Source organism: Macrobrachium nipponense, chromosome 1 (genome assembly GCF_015104395.2).
Source record: "Macrobrachium nipponense isolate FS-2020 chromosome 1, ASM1510439v2, whole genome shotgun sequence".
In the NCBI taxonomy this organism is placed as follows: Eukaryota; Metazoa; Arthropoda; class Malacostraca; order Decapoda; family Palaemonidae; genus Macrobrachium; species Macrobrachium nipponense.
Window position 1 is genome coordinate 92,635,727 of NC_087200.1, and position 21,026 is coordinate 92,656,752.

The 21,026-nt window shown below is 52.5% G+C and overlaps 2 protein-coding genes across 2 annotated transcripts in view; both read right to left on the reverse strand.

Annotated features, from left to right (window-relative positions):
- Positions 1-472: 472 nt before the first annotated feature.
- On the reverse strand, positions 473-16,943 carry LOC135218856 (hornerin-like). The gene is made up of 27 exons (XM_064255304.1): positions 16,929-16,943; positions 16,548-16,765; positions 16,119-16,466; positions 15,310-15,545; positions 14,423-14,659; positions 14,111-14,336; positions 13,389-13,892; positions 12,234-13,220; positions 11,912-12,066; positions 11,078-11,447; positions 10,680-10,966; positions 10,373-10,588; positions 9,973-10,184; positions 8,936-9,833; positions 8,552-8,821; positions 8,041-8,311; positions 7,609-7,690; positions 6,585-7,498; positions 6,026-6,450; positions 5,678-5,869; positions 4,921-5,478; positions 4,035-4,702; positions 3,337-3,850; positions 2,948-3,166; positions 2,439-2,680; positions 1,174-1,985; positions 473-1,028 (listed from the first exon to the last, which is right to left on the reverse strand). The coding sequence occupies exons 1-27, from the start codon at positions 16,941-16,943 to the stop codon at positions 473-475; spliced, it is 10,632 nt and encodes a 3,543-aa protein (XP_064111374.1).
- Positions 16,944-18,477: 1,534 nt separating this feature from the next.
- LOC135218857 (hornerin-like) overlaps positions 18,478-21,026 on the reverse strand; it is a 72,538-nt gene continuing 69,989 nt past the window's right edge. The window contains exons 10-13 of the mRNA XM_064255306.1: positions 20,635-20,823; positions 20,128-20,229; positions 19,718-20,040; positions 18,478-19,416 (exon numbers count right to left, since the gene is read on the reverse strand). Of these exons, the coding sequence (XP_064111376.1) occupies positions 18,478-19,416; positions 19,718-20,040; positions 20,128-20,229; positions 20,635-20,823 (1,553 nt within the window). The remainder of the gene's footprint in view (positions 19,417-19,717; positions 20,041-20,127; positions 20,230-20,634; positions 20,824-21,026) is intronic.

Genomic DNA, 21,026 nt, shown 5'->3' on the forward strand with positions numbered 1-21,026 from the left:
CAGTTACTGTGCAAGCATAACTGAACGTTAGTGGCCGCCTTTAAGAAAACAATGTCGCTGTACTCTGTGTTTATCAGGTTCAGTGGACAGAAGACGCCGAGGCACCCCTGCACCTGAATGAGTGGAGGACTCCCTTGGCCCAGAATGAGTGGAGGACTCCCCTAGCCCCAAATTATTGGAAGACTCCCCTGTCCCAGAATGAGTAGAAAACTCCCTTGCACCAGAATGAGTGGAGGACTCCTTTGGCCCAGAATGAGTGGAGGACCCCTTCCCACCCTAACCCTGTTCCAGAATGCCGTGTAAGACTCCTCTGTCCCCACAGAATGAGTGGACACCCCTCTACCCTTGCCACCAGAATGAGTGGAAGACTCCCGTGGCCCGAATGATTGGAGGACTCGCCTGTCCCACAATAGTGGAAGACTCCTGACACAGATGAGTGGAAAACCTTCCTTGCACCAGAATGAAGTGAGGACTAAATCCCTTGGCCAGAATGAGTGGAAGACTCCCCTGTCCCAGAATGAGTGGAAGACTCCCTTGTGCAGAACCCTCCAAGAATGAATGGAAAACTCCCCTGCACCAAAATGAGTGGAAGACTCCAGTGTCCAGAATGAGTGAAGACTCCCCTGTCCCAGAATGAGAGGAAGACTCTCCTGTCCCAGAATGAAGTGGAAGACTCCCCTGGCCCAGAATGAGTGGAAGACTCCCCTGTCCTAGAATGAGTGGAAGACTCCCTTGCACCAAGAATAAGTGGAGGACTCCCTTGGCACAGAAATGAGTGAGGACTCCATTGTCCCAGAATGAGTGGGAAGACTACCTTGGCACAGAATGAGTGAGACTCCCCTGGTCCAGAATGATGTGGAAGACTCCCCTGTCCCAGAATGAGTGTAAGACTCCCTTGTACCAGAATGAGTGAAGGACTACCTTGGCCCAGAATGAGAGGAAGACTCCCCTTACCCAAATGAGTGGAAGACTCCCTTGCAACCAGAATGATGGAGACTACCTTGGCCCAGAACGAGTGGAAAGACCCCCTGTTTCAGAATGAGTGGAAGACTCCTCTGTCACAGAATGAGGTTGAAAGACTCCCCTGTCCCAGAAGAATGAAGACTCCCCCTTTCACCCAGAAAGAGTGGAGGACTCCCTTGCACCAGAATGAGTGGGGGGGGAAGACCCCACCCCTTGCACAGAATGAGTGGAGGACTCCCTTGCCCCATAATAAGTGGAGGACTCCCTTGCACCAGAATGATGGAGGACTCCCTTGGCACAGAATAGTGGATAACCACCCCGTTGCACCAGTATGTGAGTAGGACCTCCCTTGGCCCAGAATGAGTGGAAGATTCTCTGCACCAGAATGAGTGGAAGACTCTGCTGTCCCAGAATGACTGGAAGACTCCCTGTCCAGAAAGAGTGGAAGACTCCCTGTCCCAGAATGAGTGGAAGACTCCCTTGAACCAAAAATGAGTGGAAGGCTCCCCTGTCCCCAGAATGAGTGGAACACTCCCTTTTGTCCTAGAATGATTGAAAGACCCACTGCACCAGAATGGGAGGACTCCCTTGGCCCAGAATGAGTGGAGGACTCGCCTGTCCCACAATGAGTGGAAGACTCTCCTGACCACAGAATGAGTGGAAACCTTCCTTGCAAAACCAGAATGAGTGAAGGACTCCCTTGGCCCAGAATGAGGGTGGGAAGACTCCCCTGTCCCAGAATGAGTGGGAAGACTCCCCTGTCCCAGAATGAATGGAAGATCCCCTGCACCAAAATGAGTGGAAGACTCGGTGTCCCTGAATGAGTGAAAGATCCCCTGTCCCAGAATGAGAGGAAGACTCTCCTGTCCCAGAATGAGTGGAAGACCCCCTGGGCCAGAAATGAGTGGAAGACTCCCCTGCACCAGAATAAGTGGAGGACTCCCTTGGCACAGAATGAGGGAGGACTCCCTTGGCACAGAATGAGTGGAGACTCCATTGTCCCCCCAGAATGAGTGGAAGACCTACCTTGGCCAGATGAGTGGAAGACTCCCCTGGGTCCAGAATGAGTGGAAGAATACCCTGTCCCAGAATGAGTGTAGACTCCCCTTGTACCAGAATGAGTGAAGGACTACCTTGGCCCAGAATGAGAGGAAAGACTCCCCTGACCCAGAATGAGTGGAAGGACTCCCCTGTCCTAGAATGAGAGGTAAAACTCCCCTATCCCAAATGAATGGGAAGACTCCCTTGCACCAGAATGGGAGGAGGACTCTTTTGGGGGGGGGGGCCCAGAATGAGTGGAAGACCCCTCCCCTGCCCAGAATGAGTGGAAGACTCCCCTGTCCCAAGAATGAGTGGAAGAACTCCCCTATCCCAGAATGAATGGAAGCTCCCTTGCACCAGAATTAGTGGAGGGACCTCCCCTTGGCCCAAATGAGTGGAAGACTTCCTTTGCACCAGAATGAGTGTAGGATAACCTTGGCCCAGAAGAGTGAAGACTCCCCTGTCCCAGAATGAGTGGAAGACTCCCCCTGTCCCAGAAGATGGAGACTCCCTTGCACCAGAATGAGTGGAGGGACTCCCTTGTCCCAGAATGATGGAAGACCCCCTTGCACAGAATGATGGGGAGGAATCCCTTGGGCCCAGAATGATGGAAGACTCCCTTTGCAACCAAAATGAGTGAGGATTCCCCTGTCCCCGGAATGAGTGGAAGACTCCCCTGCACCAGATAGAGTGGAAGACCCCTGTCCCAGAATGAGTGAAAGACCCCCCTCTCAGAATTGAGTGGAAGACTTTCCCCTATCCAGAATGAGAAGAATCCCTTGTCGCAGATTTGAGGTGGACCCCTCCCCCAGTCCCCAGAATGAGTGGACACTCCCCCGTCCCAGAATGAGTGGAACACTCCCCTGTTCCCAGAATGAGTGGAAGACTTCTTGCACAGAATGAGTGGAGGACTCCCTTGGCCCACAATGAGTGGAAGACTAACCTGTCCCAGAATGAGTGGAAGACTCCCCTGTCCCAGAATTAGTGGAAGACTCCCTTGCACCAGAATGAGTGGAGGACTCCCTTGGCCCAGAATGAGTGGAAGAAACCCCCCTAGCACCAAAATGAGTGGAGGACTCCCTTGGCCAGATGAGTGAAGACCCTCCCTTGCACCAGAAATAGTGGAGGACTCCCTTGGCCCAGAATTGAGTGGAAAGACTCCCTGCACCAGAATGAGTGGAAAGATCCCCTGTCCCAGAAATGAGTGGAAGACTCCCCTGGCCAGAATGAGTGGAAGACTACCTTGCACTAAAATGAGTGGAAGACTACCCTGTCACAGAATGAGTGGAAGACTCCCCCCTATCCCAGAATGAGTGGAAGACTCCCGTGCACCAGAATGAGTGGAGGACTCCCTTGGCCCGGAATGAGTGGAAGACTCCCCTGTCCCAGAATGAGTGGAAGACTCCCTTGCACCAGAATGAATGGATGACTCCCCTGTCCCAGAATGAGTAGAAGACTCCCCTGTCACAGAATGAATGGAAGACTCCCTTGCACTAGAATGAGTGGATGACTCCCTTGGCCCAGAATGAGTGGAAGACTCCATTGCACCAGAATAAGTGGAAGACTCCCTTGGCCCAGAATGAGTGGAAGACTCCCTTGCACCAGAATAAGTGGAGGACTCACTTGACCCAGAAAGAGTGGAAGACTCCCTTGCACCAGAATGAGTGGAGGACTCCCTTGGCCCGAGATGAGGAAGATTCCCTTGCACCAAAAAATGAGTGGAGGTACTCCCCATTGGCTCCGAATGAGTGAAAGACCCCCTGCACCCAGAATGAGTGAAAGACTCCCCTGCACTAGAATGAGAGGAAAACTTCCCTGTCCCAGAATGAGTGGAAGACTCCCCTGTCTGAGAATGAGTGGAAGACTCCCTTGCACCAGAATGAGTGGATAACTCCCTTGGCCCAGAATGAGTGGAAGACTACCCTGTCCAATAATGAGTGGAACACTCCCTTGCACCAGAATGAGTGGAACACTCCCCTGTCCCAGAAAGCGTGGACGACTCCCCAGTCCCAGAATGAGTGGAAAGATACCTTGCACCAGAATGAATGAAGGACTTCCCCTCCCTTGCCCCAGAAAATGAGTGGAAGACTCCCTTGCACCAGAATGAGTGGGGGACTCCCTTGGCCCAGAATGAGTGGAAGACTCCCTTGCACAAGAATGAGTGGAGGACTCCCTTGGCCCAGAATAAGTGGAAGACTCCCTTGCACCAAAATGAGTGGAGGACTCCCCTGTAACAGAATGAGTGGAAGACTCCCATGTACCAGAATGAGTGATGGACTCCCTTGGCAGAATGAATGAAGACTCCCTTGCACCAATAAAGTGGAGGGGCTCCCTGCCCCAGAAGAGTGGAAGACTCCCTTGCAACCCAGAATGAGTGGAGGACTCCCTTGGCCAAGAATGAGAGGAAAGGATCCCTCCCCTACACCAATGAGTGGAGGACTTCCCCTGTCAGAATGAATGAAGCTCCCCTGTGGAAGACCCTCCAGAATGAGTGGGAAGACTCCCCTGGTCCCAGAATGAGTGAAGTACAAACCCTTATCCCAGATGAATGGGAGACCCTCTCCTGCACCAGAATGAGAGGAGGGACTCCCTAGCACCAGAATGAGTGGAAGACATCCCTTACACCGAAGATTGGAGGACTCCCCTGTCCCAGAATGAGTGTAGGACTCCCCTGTCCCAGAATGAGTGGAAAACTCCCCTGTCCCAGAATGAGTGGAAGACTCCACTGTCCCAGAATGAGTGGAAGACTCCCTTGTCCCAGAATGAGTGGAAGACTCCCCTGTGTCAGATGAGTGGAAGACTCCCTTGCACCCAGAATGAAGTGGAAGACTCCCCTGTCCAGATGTGGAAGACTCGCTGTTCACCCAGAATGAGTGGAAGACTCCACTGACAGAATGAGTGGAAGACTCCACTGACATCCCAGATGAGTGGAATGTACCTCTGTCCAGAATGAAGGAAACACGCTTGCACAGATGAGAACATCCACTGTCCCAGAATGAGTGGAAGACTCCTCTGATCCAGAATGAAGTGAAAGACTCCCTGCAACCAGAATGAGTTGGAAGACTCCGCTGTCCCAGAATGGTTTGTAAAGACTCCCCTGTTTCACAGAATAGTGGAAGACCTTTTCCCCATGTCCCAGAATGAAGGTGGAAGACGTCCCCTGGCCCGCCCAGTCAATTGAGTGGAAGACTCCCCGCCTGTCACACAATAGATTGGAGGAAGACTCCACCCCTGCAACCAGGAATAATTGGGCTGGACTTCCGTTGGCCCAGAATGGAGTGGAATGGTTTCCGCTGTCCCCAGAAATGAATGGAAGAACTCCCCTAACCACCGAGAGTGAGTGGGAAGGACTCCCATTGCCACCAGAATGAGGTTGGAACGACTTCCTTGGCCCAGAATGGAGTGGAAGACTCCCCTGTTCCAGAATGAGTGGAAGAACTCCTTCTTTCACAGAATGACAGTGGGAAGACTCCCCTGTCCCAGAAATGAATGGAAGACTCCTCCCCTTTGCAACCACAAAGGAAATGAGGGAGGACTATCCCCTTGGCCCAGAATGAGTGGAAGACCCCCTTGCTCCAGAATGAGTGGAGGACTCCCTTGCCCCATAATAAGTGGAGGACTCCCTTGCACCAGAATGAGTGGAGGACTCCCTTGGCACAGAATAAGTGGATACCCCGTTGCACCAGTATGAGAGTAGGACTCCCTTGGCCCAGAATGAGTGGAAGATTCCCTGCACCAGAATGAGTGGAAGACTCCGCTGTCCCAGAATGACTGGAAGACTCCCCTGTCCCAGAAAGAGTGGAAGACTCCCCTGTCCCAGAATGAGTGGAAGACTCCCTTGTACCAAATTGAGTGGAAGGCTCCCCTGTCCCAGAATGAGTGGAAGACTACCCTGTCCTAGAATGAGTGAAAGACCCACTGCACCAGAATGAGTGGAGGACTCCCTTGGCCCAGAATGAGTGGAGGACTCGCCTGTCCCACAATGAGTGGAAGACTCCCCTGACACAGAATGAGTGGAAACCTTCCTTGCACCAGAATGAGTGGAGGACTCCCTTGGCCCAGAATGAGTGGAAGATCTCCCCTGTCCCAGAATGAGAATGGAAAGACTCCCTTGTCCCAGAACTGAATGGACAAAAACTCCCCTGACAACCAAAATGAGTGGAGGGCGACTCCGCTGTCCCAGAATGAGTGAAAGACTCCCCTGTCCCAGAATGAGTGGAAGACTCCCCTGTCCCAGAATGAGTGGAAGACTCCCCTGGGCCCAGAATGAGTGGAAGACTCCCCTGTCCTAGAATGAGTGGAAGACTCCCTTGCACCAGAATAAGTGGAGGACTCCCTTGGCACAGAATGAGTGGAGGACTCCATTGTCCCAGAATGAGTGGAAGACTACCTTGGCACAGAATGAGTGGAAGACTCCCCTGGGTCCAGAATGAGTGGAAGACTCCCCTGTCCCAGAATGAGTGTAAGACTCCCTTGTACCAGAATGAGTGAAGGACTACCTTGGCCCAGAATGAGAGGAAGACTCCCCTTACCCAGAATGAGTGGAAGACTCCCTTGCACCAGAATGAGTGGAGGACTACCTTGGCCCAGAACGAGTGGAAGACCCCCCTGTTCCAGAATGAGTGGAAGACTCCTCTGTCACAGAATGAGTGGAAGACTCCCCTGTCCCAGAATGAATGGAAGACTCCCTTGCACCAGAAAGAGTGGAGGACTCCCTTGCACCAGAATGAGTGGAAGACCCCCTTGCACCAGAATGAGTGGAGGACTCCCTTGCCCCATAATAAGTGGAGGACTCCCTCGCACCAGAATGAGTGGAGGACTCCCTTGGCACAGAATAAGTGGATACCCCATTGCACCAGTATGTGAGTAGGACTCCCTTGGCCCAGAATGAGTGGAAGATTCTCTGCACCAGAATGAGTGGAAGACTCTGCTGTCCCAGAATGACTGGAAGACTCCCCTGTCCCAGAAAGAGTGGAAGACTCCCCTGTCCCAGAATGAGTGGAAGACTCCCTTGAACCAAAATGAGTGGAAGGCTCCCCTGTCCCAGAATGAGTGGAACACTCCCCTGTCCTAGAATGAGTGAAAGACCCACTGCACCAGAATGAGTGGAGGACTCCCTTGGCCCAGAATGAGTGGAGGACTCGCCTGTCCCACAATGAGTGGAAGACTCTCCTGACACAGAATGAGTGGAAACCTTCCTTGCACCAGAATGAGTGAAGGACTCCCTTGGCCCAGAATGAGTGGAAGACTCCCCTGTCCCAGAATGAGTGGAAGACTCCCCTGTCCCAGAATGAATGGAAGACTCCCCTGCACCAAAATGAGTGGAAGACTCCGGTGTCCCTGAATGAGTGAAAGACTCCCCTGTCCCAGAATGAGAGGAAGACTCTCCTGTCCCAGAATGAGTGGAAGACTCCCCTGGGCCCAGAATGAGTGGAAGACTCCCCTGCACCAGAATAAGTGGAGGACTCCCTTGGCACAGAATGAGTGGAGGACTCTATTGTCCCAGAATGAGTGGAAGACTACCTTGGCCCAGAATGAGTGGAAGACTCCCTTGGCACAGAATGAGTGGAGGACTCCATTGTCCCAGAATGAGTGGAAGACTACCTTGGCCCAGAATGAGTGGAAGACTCCCCTGGGTCCAGAATGAGTGGAAGAATACCCTGTCCCAGAATGAGTGTAAGACTCCCTTGTACCAGAATGAGTGAAGGACTACCTTGGCCCAGAATGAGAGGAAGACTCCCCTGACCCAGAATGAGTGGAAGACTCCCCTGTCCTAGAATGAGAGGAAAACTCCCCTATCCCAAAATGAATGGAAGACTCCCTTGCACCAGAATGGGAGGAGGACTCCTTGGCCCAGAATGAGTGGAAGACTCCCCTGTCCCAGAATGAGTGGAAGACTCCCCTGTCCCAGAATGAGTGGAAGACTCCCCTATCCCAGAATGAATGGAAGACTCCCTTGCACCAGAATTAGTGGAGGACTCCCTTGGCCCAAAATGAGTGGAAGACTTCCTTGCACCAGAATGAGTGTAGGACTACCTTGGCCCAGAATGAGTGGAAGACTCCCCTGTCCCAGAATGAGTGGAAGACTCCCCTGTCCCAGAATGAATGGAAGACTCCCTTGCACCAGAATGAGTGGAGGACTCCCTTGTCCCAGAATGAGTGGAAGACCCCCTTGCACAAGAATGAGTGGAGGACTCCCTTGGCCCAGAATGAGTGGAAGACTCCCTTGCACCAAAATGAGTGGAGGATTCCCCTGTCCCGGAATGAGTGGAAGACTCCCCTGCACCAGATAGAGTGGAAGACTCCCCTGTCCCAGAATGAGTGAAAGACCCCCCTCTCAGAATGAGTGGAAGACTCCCCTATCCCAGAATGAGTGGAAGAATCCCTTGTCCCAGAATGAGTGGAAGACTCCCCAGTCCCAGAATGAGTGGAACACTCCCCTGTCCCAGAATGAGTGGAACACTCCCCTGTCCCAGAATGAGTGGAAGACTTCCTTGCACAGAATGAGTGGAGGACTCCCTTGGCCCAGAATGAGTGGAAGAATAACCTGTCCCAGAATGAGTGGAAGACTCCACTGTCCCAGAATTAGTGGAAGACTCCCTTACACCAGAATGAGTGGAGGACTCCCTTGGCCCAGAATGAGTGGAAGACCCCCTAGCACCAAAATGAGTGGAGGACTCCCTTGGCCCAGAATGAGTGGAAGACTCCCTTGCACCAGAATTAGTGGAGGACTCCCTTGGCCCAGAATGAGTGGAAGACTCCCCTGCACCAGAATGAGTGGAAGACTCCCCTGTCCCAGAATGAGTGGAAGACTCCCCTGTCCCAGAATGAGTGGAAGACTACCTTGCACTAAAATGAGTGGAAGACTACCCTGTCACAGAATGAGTGGAAGACTCCCCTATCCCAGAATGAGTGGAAGACTCCCGTGCACCAGAATGAGTGAAGGACTCCCTTGGACCGGAATGAGTGGAAGACTCCCCTGTCCCAGAATAAGTGGAAGACTCTCTTGCACCAGAATGAATGGAAGACTCCCCTGTCCCAGAATGCAGAGAAGACTCCCCTGTCACAAAATGAATGGAAGACTCCCTTGCACTAGAATGAGTGGATGACTCCCTTGGCCCAGAATGAGTGGAAGACTCCATTGCACCAGAATAAGTGGAAGACTCCCTTGGCCCAGAATGAGTGGAAGACTCCCTTGCACCAGAATAAGTGGAGGACTCACTTGACCCAGAAAGAGTGGAAGACTCCCTTGCACCAGAATAAGTGGAGGACTCCCTTGGCCCAGAATGAGTGGAAGATTCCCTTGCACCAAAAATGAGTGGAGGACTCCATTGGCCCAGAATGAGTGAAAGACTCCCCTGCACCAGAATGAGTGAAAGACTCCCCTGCACTAGAATGAGAGGAAAACTTCCCTGTCCCAGAATGAGTGGAAGACTCCCCCCTGTATGGAGAAATGAGTGGAAGACTCCCTTGCACCTAGAATGAGGGTAACTCCAACTTCCCTTGGCCCAGAAATGAATGGAAGACTCCCCTGTCCGAGAATGAGTGGAACACTCCCTTGCACCAGAATGAGTGGAACACTCCCCTGTCCCAGAAAGCGTGGACGACTCCCCAGTCCCAGAATGAGTGGAAGATACCCTTGCACCAGAATGAATGAAGGACTCCCTTGGCCCAGAATGAGTGGAAGACTCCCTTGCACCAGAATGAGTGGGGGACTCCCTTGGCCCAGAATGAGTGGAAGACTCCCTTGCACAAGAATGAATGGAGGAATCCCTTGGCCCCAGAATAAGTGGAAGACTCCCTTGCACCAAAATGAGTGGAGGACTCCCCTGTAACAGAATGAGTGGAAGACTCCCATGTACCAGAATGAGTGAAGGACTCCCTTGGCCAAGAATGAGAGAAAGACTCCCCTACAACAGAATGAGTGGAGGACTCCCTTGGCCAAGAATGAGAGAAAGACTCCCCTACAACAGAATGAGTGGAAGACTCCCCTGTCCCAGAATGAGTGGAAGACTCCAGTGTCCCAGAATGAGTGGAAGACTCCCTTATCCCAGAATGAATGGGAGACTCTCCTGCACCAGAATGAGAGGAGGACTCCCCTGCACCAGAATGAGTGGAAGACTCCCTTACACCAGAATGATTGGAGGACTCCCCTGTCCCAGAATGAGTGGAGGACTCCCCTGTCCCAGAATGAGTGGAAAACTACCCTGTCCCAGAATGAGTGGAAGACTCCACTGTCCCAGAATGAGTGGAAGACTCCCTGTCCCAGAATGAGTGGAAGACTCCCCTGTGTCAGAATGAGTGGAAGACTCCCTTGCACCAGAATAAGTGGAAGACTCCCCTGTCCCAAAATGAGTGGAAGACTCGCCTGTCCCAGAATGAGTGGAAGACTCCACTGACACAGAATGAGTGGAAGACTCCACTGTCCCAGAATGAATGGAAGACTCCCTTGCACCAGAATGAGTGGAAGACTCCACTGTCCCAGAATGAGTGGAAGACTCCTCTGATCCAGAATGAGTGAAAGACTCCCCTGCACCAGAATGAGTGGAAGACTCCGCTGTCCCAGAATGTGTGAAAGACTCCCCTGTCACAGAATGAGTGGAAGACTCCCCTGTCCCAGAATGAGTGGAAGACTCCCCTGGGCCCAGAATGAGTGGAAGACTCCCCTGTCACACAATGAGTGGAAGACTCCCCTGCACCAGAATAAGTGGTGGACTCCGTTGGCCCAGAATGAGTGGAAGGTTCCGCTGTCCCAGAATGAATGGAAGACTCCCCTAACCGAGAGTGAGTGGAAGACTCCCTTGCACCAGAATGAGTGGACGACTTCCTTGGCCCAGAATGAGTGGATGACTCCCCTGTCCAAGAATGAGTGGAACACTCCCTTGCACCAGAATGAATGTAAGACTCCCCTGTGCCAGAAAGAGTGGACGACTCCCCAGTCCCAGAATGAGTGGAAGATTCCCTGTCCCAGAATTAGTGGAAGAACCTCCTGTCCCAGGAATGAGTTCAATATCCACCTGACCCCAGAATGAGTGGAAGACTCCCTTGCAACAAAATGAGTGGAAGTCTGTACCAGAATGAATGAAAGACTCCCATGCCCAGAATAAGTGGAAGACTCCCCTGTCCCAGAATGATTGGAAGACTCCCTGTCCCAGAATGAGTGGAAGACTCCCTAGCACCAGAATGAGTGGAAGACTCCCCTGCACCAGAATGAGTGGAAGACTCCCCTGTCCCAGAATGAGTGGAAGACTCCCCTGTCCCAGAATGAGTGGAAGACTTCCCTGTCGCAGAATGAGTGGAAGACTCCCCTGTCCCAGAATGAGTGGAGGACTCCCTTGCACCAGAATGACTGGAAGACTCCCCTGTCCCAGAATGAGCAGAAGACTCCCCTGTCCCAAAACGAGTGGAAGGCTCCCTTGCACCAGAATGAGTGGAAGACTCCCCTGCACCAGAATGAGTGGAAGACTCCTTTGCACCAGAATGAGTGGAAGAGTCCCATGTCCCAGAATGAGTGGAAGACTCCTTTGTCCCAGAATGAGTGGAAGACTCCCTTGCACCAGAATGAGTGGAAGATTCCCTTGCACCAGAATGAGTGGAAGACTCCCCTGCACCAGAATGAGTGGAAGACTCCCTGGTCCCAGATTGAGCGGAAGACTCCCTTGCACCAGAATGAGTGGAAGACTCCCCTGTCCCAGAATGAGTGGAAGACTCCCTTGGCCCAGAATGAGTGGAAGACTACCCTGTCCCAGAATGAGTGGAAGACTGCCTTGCCCCAAAATGAGTGGAAGACTTCCCTGTCCCAGAATGATCGGAAGAGTCCCATGTTCCAGAATGAGTGGAAGACTCTATTGCACCAGAATGAGTGAAGACTCCCCTGTCCCAGAATGAGTGGAAGACTCCCTCGCACCAGAATGAGTTGAAGACTCCGTTGCACCAGAATGAGTGGAAGACTCCCCTGTCCCAAAATGAGTGGAAGACTCCCCTGTCCCAGAATGAGTGGAAGACTCCGTTGCACCAAAATGAGTGGAAGTCTTCCCTTTCCCAGAATGAGTGGAAGACTCCCTGTCCCAGAATGAGTGGAAGACTCCATTACACCAAAATGAGTGGAAGACTTCCCTGTCCCAGAATGAGTGGAAGACTCCGTTGCACCAAAATGAGTGGAACACTCCCCTGTCCCAGAATGAGTGGAAGACTCCGTTGCACAAAAATGAGTGGTAGACTTCCCTGACCCAGAATGAGTGGAAGACTCACATGTCCCAGAATGAGTGGAAGACTCCGTTGCACTAAAATGAGTGGAAGACTTCCCTGTCCCAGAATGAGTGGAAGACTCCCATGTCCCAGAATGGGTGGAAGACTCCCTTGCACCAGAAAATGGAGTGGAAGACCCCCACTGTTCCCAGAATGAGTGGAAGAGCTCATTCGCCCCAGAATGAGTGGAAGACTCCCATGTCCCAGAATGGGTGGAAGACTCCCTTGCACCAGGAATGAGTGGAAGACTCCCCTGTCCCAGAATGAGTGGAAGACTCTCTCGCACCAGAATGAGTTGAAGACTCCATTGCACCAGAATGAGTAGAAGACTTCCCTGTCCCAGAATGAGTGGGAGACTCCCTTGCACCGGAATGAGTTGAAGACTCGCAGTGGAAGACTCCCCTGTCCCAGAATGAGTGGAAGACTCCCCTGTCACGGAATGAGTGGAAGACACCCTTGTCCCAGAATGAGTGGAAGACTCCCCTGTCCCAGAATGAGTGTTAGACTTCCCTGTTCCAGAATTAGTGGAAGACACACTTGTCCTAGAATGAGTGGAAGACTCCCCTGTCCCAGAATGAGTGGAAGACTCCCTTGCACCAGGATGAGTGGAAGACTCTTTTGTACCAGAATGACTGGAAGACTTCCCTGTCCCAGAATGAGTGGAAGACTCCTTTGGACCAGAATGAGTGGAAGACTCCCCTGTCCCCGAATGAGTGGAAGACTTCCCAGTCCCAGAATGAGTGGAAGACTCCCCTGTGCCAGTATGAGTGGAAGACTCCCTTGCACCAGAATGAGTGGAAGACTCCCCTGTCCCAGAATGAGTGGAAGCCTCCCCTATCTCGGAATGAGTAGAAGACTCCCCTGTTCCAGAATAAGTGGAAGACTCCCCTGTCCCAGAATGAATGGAAGACTCCCTTGCACCAGAATGAGTGGAAGACTCCCCTGTCCTAGAATGAATGAAGACTCCCCTGTCCCAGAATGAGTGGAAGACTCAACTGTCCCAGAATAAGTGGAAGACTCCCTTACACCAGAATGAGTGGAAGACTCCCCTGTCCCGAAATGAGTGGAAGACTCCCCTGTCCCAGAATGAGTGGAAGACTACCCTGTCCCAGAATAAGTGGAAGACTCCGTTGCACCAGAGAGTGGAAGACTCCGTTGCACCAAAATGAGTGGAAGACACACTTGTCACAGAATGAGTGGAAGACCCCCCGGTCCCAGAATGAGGGGAAGACTCCCCTCTCCCAGAATGAGTGGAAGACTCCCTTGCACCAGAATGAGTGGAAGACTTCCCTGTCCCAGAATGAGTGGAAGACTCCTTTGGACCAGAATGTGTGGAAGAGTCCCCTGTCCCAGAATGAATGGAAGACTGCCCTGTGCCAGCATGAGTGGAAGACTTCCCTGTCCCAGAATGAGTGGAAGACTCCACTGTCCTAGAATGAGTGGAAGACTCCCCTGTCCCAGAATGAGTGGAAGACTCCACTGTCCCAGAGTGAGTGGAAGACTCTACTGTCCCAGAATGAGTGGAAGACTCCCCTGTCCCAGAATGAGTGGAAGACTCCACTGTCCCAGAATGAGTGGAAGACTCCCCTGTCCCAGAATGAGTGGAAGACTCCCCTGTCCCAGAATGAGTGAAAACTACCCTGTCCAGAATGAGTGGAAGACTCTACTGTCCAGAATGAGTGGAAGAGTCCCCAGTCCCAGAATGAGTGGAAGACTCCCTTGTCCCAGAATGATGGAAGACTCCGTTGCACCAGAATGAGTGGAAGAGTCCCCTGTCCCAGAATGAGTGAAGAAGGACCCTTGTCATAGAACCAGTGGAATACTCCCCTCTCCCAGAATGAGAGGAAGACTCCCTTGCACATAAATGAGTTGAAGACTCCCAGTGGAAGACTCCCCTGTCCCAGAATGAGTGGAAGACTCCACTGTCCCAGAATGAGTGGATGACTCCCTTGCACCAGAGTGAGTGGAAGATTCCCCTGCACCAGAATGAGTGGAATACTCCCCTGTCTCAGAATGAGTGGAAGACACCCTTGTCCCAGAATGACTGGAAGACTCCGCTGTCCCAGAATGAGTGTAAGACTCCCCTGTTCCAGAATGAGTGGAAGACACACTTGTCCCAGAATGAGTGGAAGACTCCCCTGTCCCAGAATGAGTGGAAGACTCCTCTCACCAGAATGAGTGGAAGACTCCCTTGCACCAGAATGAGTGGAAGACTCCCCTGTCCCAGAATGAATGGAAGACTCCTTTTGACAAGAATGTGTGGAAGAGTCCCCTGTCCCAGAATGAGTGGAAGACTTCCCTGTCCCAGAATGAGTGGAAGACTCCACTGTCCTAGAATGAGTGGAAGACTCCCCTGTCCCAGAATAAGTGGAAGACTCCACTTTCCTAGAATGAGTGGAAGACTCCCCTGTCCCAGAATGAGTGGAAGACTCCACTGTCCCAGAATGAGTGGAAGACTCCCCTGTCCCAGAATGAGTGGAAGACTCCCCTTTCCCAGAATGAGTGGAAGACTCCACTGCCCCAGAATGAGTGGAAGACTCCCCTGTCCCAGAATGAGTGGAAGACTCCCCTGTCCCAGAATGAGTGGAAAACTCTACTGTCCCAGAATGAGTGGAAGAGTCCCCTGTCCCAGAATGAGTGGAAGACTCCCTTGTCCCAGAATGAGTGGAAGACTCCGTTGCACCAGAATGAGTGGAAGAGTCCCCTGTCCCAGAATGAGTGGAAGACACCCCTGTCATAGAATGAGTGGAAGACTCCCCTGTCCCAGAATGAGTGGAAGACTCCCTTGCACCTAAATGAGTTGAAGACTCCCAGTGGAAGACTCCCCTGTCCCAGAATTAGTGGAAGACTCCACTATCCCAGAATGAGTGGACGACTCCCTTGCACCAGAATGAGTGGAAGATTCCCCTGCACCAGAATGAGTGGAATACTCCACTCTCTCAGAATGAATGGGAGACACCCTTGTCCCAGAACGACTGGAAGACTCCGCTGTCCCAGAATGAGTGTACGCCCCTTTTTCCAGAATGATGGAAAACAACAACTTGTCCCATTAATCACCAGTGGAAGACTCCCCTGTCCCAGAATGAGTGGAAGACTCCCTCTCACCAGAATGAGTGGAAGACTCCCTTGCACCAGAATGAGTGGAAGACTCCCCTGTCCCAGAATGAGTGGAAGACTCTTTTGGACCAGAATGTGTGGAAGAGTCCCCTGTCCTAGAATGAGTGGAAGACTCCCCTGTGCCAGTATGAGTGGAAGACTTCCCTTTCCCAGAATGAGTGGAAGACTCCACTGTCCTAGAATGAGTGGAAGACTACCCTGTCCCAGAATGAGTGGAAGACTCCACTGTCCCAGAATGAGTGGAAGACTCCCCTGTCCCAGAATGAGTGGAAGACTCCCCTGTCCCAGAATGAGTGGAAGACTCCCCTGTCCCAGAATGAGTGGAAGACTCCCCTGTCCCAGAATGAGTGGAAGACTCCCCTGTCCCAGAATGAGTGGAAGACTCCCCTGTCCCAGAATGAGTGGAAGACCCCTCTGCCCAGAAATGAGTGAAGACGTCCACTGTCCAGAATAGTGGAAGACTCCCCTTTGGACCCGAGAATGTGTGGAAGACTCTCACCTTGTACCAGGTATGAGTGGAAGACTCCCACCTCTCCCAGATTGAGTGGAAGGACTCCACTGTTCCTCAGTATGAGAGGAAGGAATTCCCTGTCCCAGAATGAGTGGAAGACTCCCCTGTCCCAGAATGAGTGGAAGACTCCCCTGTCCCAGAATGTGTGGAAGACTCCCCTGTCCCAGAATGAGTGGAAGACTCCACTGTCCCAGAATGAGTGGAAGAGTCCCCTGTCCAAGAATGTGTGGAAGACTACCCTGTCCCAGAATGAGTGGAAGACTCCCCTGTCCCAGAATGTGTCGAAGACTCCCCTGTCCCAGAATGTGTGGAAGTCTCCCCTGTCCCAGAAAGTGTGGGAGAGTCCCTGTCACGAATGAGTGGAAGGACTACACTGTCCCAGAATGAGGGAGACTCCCCTGCACCAGAATGAGTGGAAGACTCCCCTGTCCCAGAATGAGTGGAAGACTCCCCTGTCCCAGAATGTGTGGAAGACTTCCCTGTCCCAGAATGAGTGGAAGACTCCACTGTCCCAGAATGAGTGGAAGAGTCCCCTGTCCCAGAATGTGTGGAAGACTCCCCCGTCCCAGAATGAGTGGAAGACTCCCTTGTCCCAAAATGTGTGGAAGACTCCCCTGTCCCAGAATGTGTGGAAGACTCCCCTGTCCCAGAATGTGTGGAAGACTACCCTGTCCCAGAATGAGTGGAAGACTCCCCTGTCCCAGAATGAGTGGAAGACTCTCCTGTCCCAGAATGAGTGGAAGAATCGCCTGTCCCAGAATGAGTGGAAGACACCCTTGTCCCAGAACGACTGGAAGACTCCGCTGTCCCAGAATGAGTGTAAGACTCCCCTGTTCCAGAATGGGTGGAAGACACACTTGTTTTCCGAAATGAGTGGAGACTCCCCTGTCCCAGAATGAGTGGAAGAACTCCCTCTCACCAAATGAGTGGAAGGACTCCCTTGCACCAGAAATGAGTGGAAGACTTCCCTGTCCCCGAATGAGTGGAAGACTCCTTGGACCAGAATGTGTGTAAGAGTCCCCTGTCCCAGAATGAATGGAAAGACTGCCTTCTGTGCCAGCATGACTGAAGACTTCCCTGTCCCCCCCCCCCCAGAATGAGTGGAAGACTCCACTGTCCTAGAATGAGTGGAAGACTCCCCTGTCCAGAATGAGTGGAAGACTCCACTGTCCCAGAGTGAGTGGAAGACTCTACTGTCCCAGAATGAGTGGAAGACTCCCCCTGTCCCAGAATGATGGAAGACTCCACTGTCCCGAAATGAGTGGAGACTCCCCTGTCCCCAGAATGAGTTGGAAGACTCCCTGTCCCAATGAGTGGAAGACTCCCCGTCCCAGAATGAGTGGAAGACTATACTGTCCAGGAAATGAGTGAAGAGTCCCCAGTCCCAGAAATGAGTGAAAGACTTCCCTTGTCAAAAGAAAATTGATGGCAAGACTCCGTTGCACCAGAATGAGTGGAAGAGTCCCCTGTCCCAGAATGAGTGGAAGACACCCTTGTCATAGAATCAGTGGAAGACTCCCCTGTCCCAGAATGAGTGGAAGACTCCCTTGCACCTAAATGAGTGAAGACTCCCAGTGAAGACTCCTTTGTCCCAGAATGAGTGGAAGACTCCACTATCCCAGAATGAGTGGATGACTCCCTTGCACCGAATGAGTGGAGATTCCCCTGCACCAGAATGAGTGGAATACTCCACTCTCTCAGAATGAATGGGAGACACCTTGTCCAGAACGACTGGAAGACTCGCTGTCCCAGAATGAGTGTAAGACTCCCCTGTTCCAGAATGAGTGGAAAACACACTTGTCCCAGAATGAGTGGAAGACTCCCCTGTCCCAGAATGAGTGGAAGACTCCCTCTCACCAGAATGAGTGGAAGACTCCCTTGCACCAGAATGAGTGGAAGGACTACCCCCTGTCCCAGAATGAGTGGAAGACTCTTTTGGACCAGAATGTGTGAGTCCCCTGTCCTCCAAATGAGTGGAAGGTCCCCTGTCCCAGAATGATGGAAGAGTCCCTGTCCCAGTATGAATGGAGAAGTCCCCTGTCCCCAGAATGAGTGGAAGGACTCCCCTTTCCAAGATGGCGTGGAAGAGTCCCCGGTTGGTTTTTTTTTTTTTTGAGAGGGGTCCCCATATGAATGGAAGAATTCCCCTGTCCTAAGAATGAGTTTAAGACTCCCTCCCCTGTCCCAGAATGAGTGGAAGAGTCCTGTCCCAGAATGAGTGGAAAGTCCCCTGTCCAGAATGAGTGGAAAGACTCCCCCTGTCCCAGAAATGAGTGGAAGGGAAGACCCTGTTCCCAGTATGAGTCCCAAGACTCCCCGCCAGAATGAGTTGGAAGACGTCCACTGTCCCAGAATGAATGGAAGAGTCCCCTTGTCCCAGAATGACTGGACCGAGTTCCCTGTCCCCAGTAATTTGAGTGGAAGGAACTCCCCTTCCCCGAATGGTGGAAGCTCCCCGTCCCAGAATGAGTGTGGAGTACCCGCCTCCTGTTTCCAGTATGAGTTGGAAGACTCCCCTGTCCCAGAAATGATGTAGTGAAGACTCCCATGTTCCAGAATGAGTGGAAGAGTCCCCTGTCCCAGAATGAGTGGAGACTCTACTGTCCCAGTAATGAGTGGAAGACTCCCCTGTTCCCAGAATGGCCCGATGCCCTTTCCCACAGAATGAGTGAAGACTCCCCTGTCCCCAGAATGAGTGAAGAGTCCCTGTCCAGAATGAGTGGAAGAGTCCCTGTCCCAGAATGAGTGGAAGTACTCTCTGTCCCAGTATGAGTGGGAAGGACCTCCCCTGTCCCAGAATGAGTGGGAAGACCCCCTGCAGAATGAGGGTTGGGGGGGGGGGGGGAAAGTTCCCCTGTCCCGAAGAGTGGAAGAGTTCCCCTGTAATTGAGTTGAAGACTCCCCTGTCCCAGTATGAATGGAAGAGTTCCCCTGTCCCCAGAATGAGTGGAAGACTCCCCTGTTTCCCAGATGAGTTTGGAAGACTCCCTGTCCCAGATGTGGAAGAGTCCCCTGTCCAGAGAATTAGTGGAGAGTCCCCTGTCCCAGATGAATGAGGAAGACTCCCCCTGTCCCAGATGAGTGGAAGAGAGTCCCCTGTCCAGTAATGAGGTGGAAGATTCCCCATGTCCCAGAATGAGTGGAATACTCCCCTGTCCAGAATGAGGTGGAAGACTCCCCGCCTCCCCTGTCCCAGATGAGTGGAAGGAAGACTCCCCTGTCCCAGAATGGTGGAAGAGTCCCCTGTCCCAGAATGAGTGAAAGTCCCCTGTCCCAGATGAGTGGAAGACTCCACTGTCCCAGAATGAGTGGAAGAGTCCCCCTGTCCCAGAATGAGTGGAAGACTCCCTGTCCCAGAATGAGTGGGAAGACCCCCTGTCCCAGTTGAGTGAAGCCACTCCCCTGTCCCAGAAGATGGGAAGACTCCCCTTGTCCTGATGAGTGGAAGACTCCCTGTCCCAGAATGAGTTTGAAGACTCCACTATCCCGAGAATGAGTGGAAGAGTCCCATGTTCCAGAATGAGTGGAAGAGTCCACTGTCCCAGAATGAGTGGAAGACTCTACTGTCCCAGTATGAGTGGAAGACTCCCCTGTCCCAGAATGAGTGGAAGAGTCCCCTGTCCCAGAATGAGTGGAAGAGTCCCCTGTCCCAGAATGAGTGGAAGAGTCCCCTGTCCCAGAATGAGTGGAAGAGTCCCCTGTCCCAGAATGAGTGGAAGAGTCCCCTGTCCCAGAATGAGTGGAAGAGTCCCCTGTCCCAGAATGAGTGGAAGAGTCCCCCTGTCCCAGGTATAATGAGAGTCCCCTGTCTCAGAATGAGTGGAAGAGTCCCTGTACCAGAATGAGTGGAAGAGTCCCCCCTGTCCCGAATGAGTGGAAGACTCCACTGTCCCAGAATGAGTGGAAGAGTCCCCTGTCCCAGTATGAATGGAAGAGTCCCCTGTCCGAGAATGAGTTGAAGACCATCCCCTGTCCCCAGAATGAGTGGAAGAGTCCCTGCCGCCCAGAATGAGTGGAAGAGTCCCCTGTCCCAGAATGAGTGGAAGAGTCCCCTGTCCCAGAATGAGTGGAAGAGTCCCCTGTCCCAGTATGAGTGGAAGACTCCCCTGTCCCAGAATGAGTGGAAGACTCCCCTGTCCCAGAATGAGTGGAAGAGTCCCCTGTCCCAGAATGAGTGGAAGAGTCCCCTGTCCCAGAATGAGTGGAAGACTCCACTGTCCCAGAATGAGTGGAAGAGTCCCCTGTACCAGAATGAGTGGAAGAGTTCCCTGTCCCAGAATGTGTGGAAGACTCCCCTGTCCCAGAATGAGTGGAAGACTCCCCTGTCCCAGAATGAGTGGAAGAGTCCCCTGTCCCAGAATGAGTGGAAGACTCCCCTGTCCCAGTATGAGTGGAAGACTCCCCTGTCCCAGAATGAGTGGAAGACTCCCCTGTCCTAGAATGAGTGGAAGACTCCCCTGTCCCAGAAAGTGTGGAAGACTCCCTTGTCCCAGAATGAGTGGAAGACTCCACTGTCCCAGAATGAGTGGAAGAGTCCCCTGTCCCAGAATGTGTGGAAGACTCCCCCGTCCCAGAATGAGTGGAAGACTCGCCTGTCCCAAAATGTTTGGAAGACTCCCCTGTCCCAAAATGTGTGGAAGACTCCCCTGTCCCAGAATGTGTGGAAGACTCCCCTGTCCCAGTATGAGTGGAAGACTCCCCTGTCCCAGAATGAGTGGAAGACTCTCCTGTCCCAGAATGAGTGGAAGACTCGCCTGTCCCAGAATGAGTGGAAGACTCCACTGTCCCAGAATGAGTGGAAGACTCCCCTGTCCCAGAATGTGTAGAAGACTCCCTTATCCCAGAATGTGTAGAAGACTCCACTGTCCCAGAGTGAGTGGAAGACTCCACTGTCCCAGAATGAGTGGAAGACTCCCCTGTCCCAGAATGTGTGGAAGACTCCCCTGTCCCAGTATGAGTGGAAGACTCCCCTGTCCCAGAATGAGTGGAAGACTCCCCTGTCCCAGAATGAGTGGAAGACTCCACTATCCCAGAATGAGTGGAAGAGTCCCCTGTCCCAGAATGAGTGGAAGACTCCACTGTCCCAGAATGAGTGGAAGAGTCCCCTGTCCCAGAATGTGTGGAAGACTCCCCTGTCCCAGAATGA